The 8,694-nt window shown below is 47.8% G+C and overlaps 1 protein-coding gene across 4 annotated transcripts; it reads left to right on the top strand.

Annotated features, from left to right (window-relative positions):
* Positions 1-1,284: 1,284 nt before the first annotated feature.
* On the top strand, positions 1,285-8,423 carry TMEM74 (transmembrane protein 74). Of its 4 annotated transcripts, none has more exons than XM_051785326.1 (2): positions 1,285-1,349; positions 3,165-8,423. In XM_051785326.1, exon 2 carries the CDS (start codon positions 3,323-3,325, stop codon positions 4,262-4,264), a length of 942 nt encoding a protein of 313 aa, XP_051641286.1. In that variant the 5' UTR covers positions 1,285-1,349; positions 3,165-3,322; the 3' UTR covers positions 4,265-8,423. The 4 variants fall into 4 exon arrangements, with proteins under 4 accessions (XP_051641286.1, XP_051641285.1, XP_051641284.1 ...); XM_051785325.1 differs by having other exon boundaries at positions 1,317-1,359; XM_051785324.1 differs by lacking the exon at positions 1,285-1,349 and adding an exon at positions 1,998-2,062.
* Positions 8,424-8,694: the final 271 nt, after the last annotated feature.

The raw sequence follows: 8,694 nt of genomic DNA, 5'->3' as shown, positions 1-8,694 counted from the left end.
TAAGAACAGACAACACTTGGCTTAGTAGAGATGTGGTTCCCTCTGTTTGCTCCATAATTTGTGGGAGTGCAATTATTAGCAACAAATTAATATACTTGCCCAACAAATGCTGGCACACAACAGGCAGGATTGGGTGGCAGAGCAGCAAGACATTTGTGTGGTTAAATAACAATTAACTAAGGCCCTGGTAAGCAGTCCAGAATACATGCTGTATCTCCTGGGTTTTGAAAGAACAACATTTGTTGTGTGCGGAGAGTTTCCTGTCTTTGTATCAGCTACCAGAAAAAAAGTGCCCACCCAAGGCCTTAACAGGTTGTGCTGGGGCCCAGGAGAGGTGCTTGTGCCCTTCCAGGCTGCATTGCTGGGGCTGAGCACCATATTTTGTCCCATCAGTCACTTAGTTAAGACTTGTCTATTGGATGTGGTAGGTGCAGCTTGAGGTGTCAGTCACCAACATCTGTATGTTCATATTCTGCTACTTCTCAAATGGAAATGTACAATAGCCTTAAAGAGAGTTTATTTCTGCCTTTGCTTTTAGCTTAAAGTATTTGAACAATTTACAGATAAGCTTCTTTGTTTCTTTGATTAGGTTTTATTTTCTCCTTTATATTTATCTCAAAGAGGGTATTAGTACAAAAAGCTCCAAGGACAGCCTGTTCCTTTTTTGCAACTCCATAATTTTCTCCTTACAATTTTTCTTCAAAGAGTGAATAATACACTATTCAGTGCATTGAAACTGCACTCTGCTAATGGAAACACTGCCTGGAGCTGCTTTGAAATGCTGTCCAAAGCAGCCCACAGCATCGAGCAATCTGTGAGATGGGCACTGCAGGTCCCCTGTTATTACCATGTCCTGCCAAGCAATTTTGACATTCAGGGGAGCTTTTGCCATAAAGATTTGAATCTTCTGTGCTGGGTCTTTTGCGTCTCAGCAGGATATGTCTTCAAAACTTTGACTTAATTACTTAATGCATTCTTTCAGAACTGGCTAAGAGTCCTTACACAGAATCACCCCGTCGTCTGATGTCAGGACAACTCCTTCAGACAGTCTGTCCTTCTCTCTTCTGATTCCTTCCCAGCTCACTTTCCATCTTGTGCCCCTGCCTTCCTACTCAGCTGCTTTCCTATTCAGCTGCCATGCAGCCCAGTGCTGCTCACTTCTACTTCCCATGTGCATCCTCATTTCAGCTCCTTAGAAAGGTCCCTCCACCAATGCTCTTTGTTCCCCCAGAAACTGGTCTTTCTCCAACCACATAGTATCCAGCTCTGATAAACCTCCAGTTCCTGCTCCTCCACAATTTATTTTCATATTCTAGTTTATCACTTCAGATAAAGAACTATCAAGAAAGGTCAGTGAAGGTTTGTACTAAATGCTCATTCATTTCATTATGTATTTCTTGGCAACAGTCTTTTTTTTTTTTTTTTTTTTTAATAGTCATTTGTGCCGGCCAGGGGAAGCGTGTGGAGTCTGCCAACATGGAGTGAGCTTCTGCGATCTTCCAGTAAGTCTTGCAGCAGCGAGTACGTCTCTTGAAGTCTCAGGTCCGGGAGTGCTGCGACCATTTGAGAATCCGATTTTATCACTTATCATTTGAGAATCTGATTTTTATCTTTCCCTGGAGTAAGTCGCGAGCTCCCGTGACCACGGAAAACAAGTCTGGCTGATGACCGAGCTAGTCACACGCACAGGGCTCGCTGCACTGAAGCTCGTCTCCAGGCACGTGCCAGGAACCGGGCGCTGGGAGGGGACAGTGCGGTGACTGGAACGCCGGCAGCGTGTCCCTGCAGGGACATGCTGAGCGCCCCGGGAGCCGCGGGGCGGGCGCGGCTCCGTGCGCTGCTCCGAGCGCTGCTCCGAGCGCTGCCGCAGCGGCGCGGCCGCCGCCGCCCAAGGACTACAGCTCCCGGCGTGCCGCAGAGAGCCCGCCCGCCCCGCCGCTGCCCGGCTGGGCTGGGCTGGGCTGGGCTGGGCCGGGCCGGGCCGGGCGCCGCCGCCCGGGGGAGCCCCGCGGCGCTGGGCATAGCGGGGGCGGGCGCCGGCGGGGGCGGAGGCGGGCGGGAGGTAGGTGTCGGTGTGTGTCGGTGTGTGTCGGTGTGTGTCGGTGTGTGTCGGTGTGTGTCAGTGTGTGTCTGTGTGTGTGTGCCGGGCAGGTGAGAGCCTCGCTGGGAGGAGGAGGAGGAGGAGCACGGGGAGAAGGAGGAGGAGAAGGCGGCGTGCTCCTGCCTGCCGGGCAGTGCGTGTGTGCCTGTGCGTGTGTGCCTGTGTACCCTCGGTACCGCTCGGGTTACTCGGTGGCGGGTGGATCCCGCTGCTCCCCGCGCCGGCGGGCATCGCTTTCCCCAGCGTGGCCGGTTCTCGCTGAGGTCCCGAGAAGAGCGTGAGTGAGCAGCGGCTGTGAGCGATCACGTATGTGCTGTAGGCGCACATGTGTTTCCTAGGCATGCAACACATCCGTGGGGCTGCAGACTGCGCCCCGTGACACCGGGCGGCCTCGGGGGGGATGGGGCGCAGGCGAAGGGGGTAATAACGAATTAATTGCAGATGAGGAGTAATATCCGTCTTTGAGTCATCAGTCCTTGAGGCATAATTTCATTCCAAAAGCTCTTAATCGAATGGGAGATCTGCTATAGGAAAGCACTGCTTTTCCCATAGGATTATCAGATTTCTACTGGAGAATACAGATCCTGGATTATTGAGCTACATGGGATTTGCATGTTTCTCTCTAATTAGTCTGTGAATCTGATTGTAAAATTCTTTTTTTGGAAGGGGGTGGGGAAGTTACTTGCTTCTAAAACAACAGACGTCTCTTTTCTCTGACATTTTACACAGTTTTTCTGGTTATCCTGTGCTTTGTAGATGACTTATTGCCTTAATGGGATAATGGTGTCAAAGGTTGATTAGACTCCCTAATAGATTTTGGATCAGCAAGAGGATTGCAATTTTAAATGCATGGTTAAAACAATCATTGTTTGTCATCTCCCCTTGATCAGTTGAGAGGAAGGCTGATGTATTGCATTTGCATTATCTGCTCCTTGGTTTATTAATATGTCATCATGAGGTTGTCAGGTTTGGTTTCGTTGTTGGGTTTTTTCCCCTCTGTTATTTCATTTGCAGACCAAAAAAAAAATGAATGTCACAGAGGATTTGTTTAATCATTTAACAGCTGACACAAGCCATGTCCCTAACAAAACGTTGGTGAAAGAGTAGAAGATTTCTGGGATACAGCAGCTCCAGTACCGGGAAGCCACTTCTGCAGGTCAGGGGCAGCACTTGCTGGAGGATGAAGTAGCCCAGGAGTCGAGGCTCACCGGGACGAGGTTGATGGCTTGCATGGAGCTTCTCTACCTGGCCAAGGAGAGCAGACAGGTGCCCCTGGGCACCACTACCAGCTGGAGCCTGCCCTCCCCTCCCTACAAGCAGCAGCAGCATGAGGGGGGTGAGGTGGACCCCGGAGCAGCCCTCCACTGTGAAAGGCATTGCAAGCCCTTGCAGACGGGCCCTGTGGCTGAGCCCCCCCTGGCACCTCAGCCCTCATCCCTGGACACCTCACCCCAGGAGCACCTTGCACCCTCCAGCAGCTCCCAGCCCTGCCACCCACCCGAGCACTCACCCAGGGAGGAGGACAGAGGGAAGAAGAAAGCCTGCTGCTGTGCCCAGGAACTCGAGACATCATTCACCTACGTGGATGAAAATGTAAATCTGGAGCATGCAAGAAGTCCCCCCAGTCCTACAGGTGGACATTGCCAGGATGCCCTCCTGCAGCAGCATTCCTGCAGGGAGCTGCCACCTGAATGGGTGCACGATTCTCCTTCCCTGGTCTCCGAGGAGGAAGATGCTGCCTCGGAGGCGGCAGCCGGGAAATCCGTTGACTATGGGTTCATTAGTGCCATTTTGTTCCTGGTTAGTGGCATTTTGCTGGTGATAATTTCCTACGTGGTACCCAGAGATGTGACTGTGGATCCCAACACTGTGGCTGCCCGGGAGATGGAGAGGCTGGAGAACGAGAGCGCCAGGATTGGTGCTCATTTGGACCGCTGTGTTATCGCTGGGCTGTGTCTCTTAACCCTGGGGGGCGTGGTGCTCTCCAGCCTGTTGATGATGTCCATGTGGAAAGGGGAGCTGTACCGGAGGAGCAGGTTTGCATCCTCCAAGGAGTCTGCAAAGCTGTATGGATCTTTCAATTTCAGAATGAAGTCTGGAGCAAATGATAATATGCTCGAGCTGTCATTAGTTGAGGAAGATGTGCTTGCCATAGATAATTAGTGTAGTCATGATTTTTAAGGCAGCATTTCTACAGGAAAATAAGTTTCATTAAAGAAAGCAGATGCAGCTAAAGATAGCTGGTGATGCAGTTTGTTTGTCTGACAAGAATGGTTTTATCTTAAGCTCTATAATCAAATGTTTGCAATATATGAGCACTTGTAAAGAGGAAATGTGTCAGAGGAAATACAAATGATACAAAATAATGAAAACCACTGAATAAAAAAAATTGTGATAAGTAGGTTCCTCAGATACTCGTTTATCCTAATATAAAACATTCCACTGGTGTCTTGCCTATATAGTTTTCTTATTTCTCCATATAGAACAGGAATGACCTTGACACTTTAGAAGCCGTTAATTATTGCAGGATTATTAACAGTCTACTTGATAGAATGTTAAGAAGCAGGACCAATAATCAAATATCAGGGCTAATATTTCATTAAAGAGATTCTTTTTTATTCTTTAATTTTCAACTGATCCCTTTTCTATTGAGGGAAGAAAGAACACCACTTGGTCATGACTTGCCATAACCCTGCCATCTTTTCAAACAATTGTACAATTAGTGATGATTATTTAAAATATAAAATAAGAGGCAAAGGGCAGGAAACCATATGGCTCATGGTATTGGTAGGAGACAAAAGGCTCTTTCAGCTTGAGGTCAGTGGCTCCATTTCATTTCAGATTAGCAATGATTGATAGTCATTAACTTCTGATAGCTATAGTGACCCATATAAAAGAAGTTTATTTCCTGGTGGACAGATGTCTTTGTATGAAAACTGCCATAACTTGAATTAACAGAGCTCTTGTCTGGAGTCTCAAAAGACCCAAAGAGTAAAAAAGCATGGGTATGCTGAGATTGATTCTCCTTCAATACAGATGCCAGAAGAAATTCAAGCTCAGCTGCAGGGCTTTGCTTATACTGGGGCTGTCTGCATCTTATTAGTCCTTTCTGAAACTTCAGTTTTATGTCACTAGGCTGTCAGCTTTCTCATAACCAGCAAGGAAAGGTCAGGAAGGAGCTATCTGAGGCTCGTTCAATAAAACCCAATTTATTTGTAAAAAATAAATCACCGGGAAGTACAAAGGTTAAGTATCAGGCAGTTTACTGGCTGACATGAGACTCACTTAACATAGATGATCAAGGGTACATGTTACTTTAACAGTTCTGTGGCACCATAGCTAAAAACCTGTACCACTGATGCTATTTCATCAGCAGATTCTGTGGAACATTGAAGGTGTGTTCTTGCAGTGTTGAGAAAACCAACAAAAATTGGCCTATGCACCACTGTCACTTCTTATTGAACAGTGGTTAATATATATATGTCCTCCTAACATGTCTGTCATTATATATGTATGTGTCCCTGACAAAACCAAACATGAGTGAAGAGCTCTGTCTGCACAGTCTCTGCAGAGTCTTAGTAGAAGCATGTGATTCACTGTCACAGCCTTTTCAGTCATGAGTTAGGTTTCAAATATCAGGAGTATTAAATATTTTTTCAATTATACTTTTTTCCCCACTGTGACATACAAGAGAAGAGTTCTCTTGGGAAAGGGTGACAAGATGTCCTTTGTGCTCACTTTACCCAGGAATATGTGGCAGCACAAAGTTCAGAATAAGAAGTGGATGGTGGAAACGTGGGTTCTTCACTCGGAGAGACTGAACGCTGTTTTGCCACCTGGTTACTCATTCCCTGTTTTCTGACTGTTTCTGTCAGGAGATGAGTGCAGCACCCAAGTCTGGCATTCAGCCAGTTCAGTCCCTTGTGCTTGCTGGCCTTTGACTGAGGACTCAAGGATCTGCACTGCTCCAGATTCATGCCTTTGGTCGCTGTAAATAGCAGAGTGTGGTACCCAGGCTTTGGCACTGGCCCTGCAAAAGAGATGCTGCTCTAGACGGTGCTTTTGTTCAGTGTCACTGGATAATTAAATGAGCTGCCTTGTTAGGAGGTGCTGCTGCCTATTAGATGATTTTCCCAGTTTATGTCATGATACACGGCGTGTTCACAGGCGGTAACTCAACAGTGACCAGCATGTCCACAGTTGTCTTTGGAGAGCTTACATCCCTCTGGATATGTCATCAGGGATTCAGGATTGAATGTCTGGAGTAAATACCTGGAATATCTTTCAGATGTAAGAAGAAGCCTTCAGCCTGTTGTGATCAGTGAGAGTGAGGAAGGAAATAGCCTAGGAAGCAGGACACAGGAGGAGAGTTCCCCCTTAGCTGACCTTTGCCTGCTGGTGGGTATGTGGACGCTGACTGCAGGGCTTGACACATGTCTTGAGGTGGGGTGCTGGGAACAGCACTGCTTCTCATCCTGGCCTGAGGATGGGAAGGGGTTGGCCATGGCCTCCACAGACCCAGGGAAAGCCTTGTCAAGTGAGAGGGTAAATGGTGCTGAGCTGGAGTGAGCAAGACAGTGTGCGGCCGCAGATGGGTGTCATGGGGGATGAAAACCCTTTCACCTGCCTGAGATCCTAGTGGGAATCACTGTTCTCACCTACACGACAGAAGCTCTAAAACTGAGGGTGGTGGTTTTCAGAGCTATTATTTTTATTTTTTAATGATACATATGCATGAAATTGGAGTACATTCCATTACTGCAGAAAGATGACAGCTAAAGCTGTACGGATCACAGATTTCTTGTAGGAACCATGGCATGCCTTAATGCTGATTATTAGCACTAGAAAAACGAACTCTCCCCCAACTGTCAGTATGTTATTATCAAGAGAGAAGTTTTCTGACACTTTGTAAAATGCCTGTCACAGATCATGAGCCTGCAATACTTTAATGAACCCTGAAATTTTCTCTGAGCATTTTAAGGAAACCTTAGTCAACCTAATAATCTATATATACTCTGCAGGAGTGTGAGGAGTAAGAAAATTCAAACAACGGGACTAACACAGTTTCTTCACTTTGGTGTTACTGTGTACTAAGAAAGACGTGAAGGAAGGCCTTCAGAGTGCAGGAATTTAGCAGATAAAAACTCTCAGGACATTCCTCTGATCACCTTTACAAATTAGAGCATGGTGTGAGTTGGTGGTGCGATATAAAACCTCTGGACTCTCAGGTTCTCGTGCTGTGTGGTGCGACAGAAACCAAAGCACTTGCTGTCTGATGACCGATGGTGGAAAATGAATGTATGAGCCCACTGGCCAGTGGACAAGCCAGTGGACCTCACACGAGGCCATACCAAAGGCTGAGGCCAAGGGACACTGATTGCCCTCTCATGCACCCTCACAACTTGATTTGCCCTGCTCAAAATTTAAGTGCTTTAAGGGTACAGGTGTGGGAAGAATTGTTGGTGCTTTTTCATTGCCTGAGCTAAAGCTGTCACAGGGATCGTTGGAGAGCTTTCTTTTTTGGGGATCTAAATTTTGGCATATACCAACTGGGTTTTAGGTGCCCTCTAAACTATCAGGATTCCAAGTACAGATTTCTGAATACCCCAGAAATGCATCAGGATTTATACCCTTAGTCAGTTCATTTCTGACCAACCCTAACTGCCAGACGTGACACTTTCCAGTTTTCTACCTCATGACATGTCTGCAGGCTGGGCTCTGCTCTGGCCTCTGCCTTCCCACCAGAGGGGCGCCGGAGGTGCCTGTGCTGCAGGTAGGGAGGCAGCCAGCATCTGGCTCCCTGCTGCTCAAACAGCTCCCCGGTAACCCGTGTTCTCAGTTCCCTTTTCTTGATCAGACACATGTGGCCAAGGCTGGCCATTTGGGAGCTGCATGGCATCTGCTGGAATGGATATTCATTGGAATGGAGGCCTGTTGCCATGTGGTTCCCAGCCCCCAGGCTGCGGGTTCCCTGCATGGCTCCTGGGCACAGCCAACCTCACCTGCTCCTTGCCAACCTGAACTCAGCCCCATGGCAGAAATGTCCAAGACTCTCTCCTAGGAAGCTATGCTGGGTTGCTGCTGGTTTTTTATGTGTTTACAGTTTTTTAGTCTTTGTAATCCTTTTAAAAATCTGTCTGCGATGAATATAAAGTTTACTGACTAGGAAAGCAACTGGTTTAATCTTGTAAAGCTCCTTTTTGATCCACAACAGGGCGAAACGTCACAGTCCATCGTGAGCTGTTCAATAGTGCATTTGATGCCTTATTACAATCGCAGACGTGTTCTGTACAGAGTGAAAAATAAAAGTCTGTGAAGCTGAGCACTGTTGTCCTGGGCCTCTTTGCTCCTCACTGGTTCCAGTGTTTGGCTCTTGCACAGCCCCTAGTCCGCAGCTGGGAGCCCATGTAGGCAGCAGGGCCGCCCTGGGTCGGCCTGTTCCCAGCTCACACCTCCATCGTGTCCTGGCTGCACATGTGTCCCACCCAACTCCATACAACCAGAACAAAAAAGAGAAAAGGACAATGGGAGCAGCCAGGGCTGCTGTGTGAGCAGGCAGCTGGGGAAGTGCTGTGGCAGCAGGTGGGTGTTGA

The sequence above is a fragment of the Manacus candei genome, unplaced genomic scaffold (assembly GCF_025592945.1).
Source record: "Manacus candei isolate 608988 ecotype Guabito, Panama unplaced genomic scaffold, ASM2559294v1 h1tg000019l, whole genome shotgun sequence".
NCBI lineage: Eukaryota > Metazoa > Chordata > Aves > Passeriformes > Pipridae > Manacus > Manacus candei.
Note: the sequence above shows the minus strand (reverse complement) of the source record. Positions and strands in the feature narration are given on the sequence as shown.

Bases quoted from the DNA above. Each gene is read 5' to 3' on its own strand.
- TMEM74 (XM_051785326.1), top strand. From the start codon at position 3,323: ATGGCTTGCATGGAGCTTCTCTACCTGGCCAAGGAGAGCAGACAGGTG.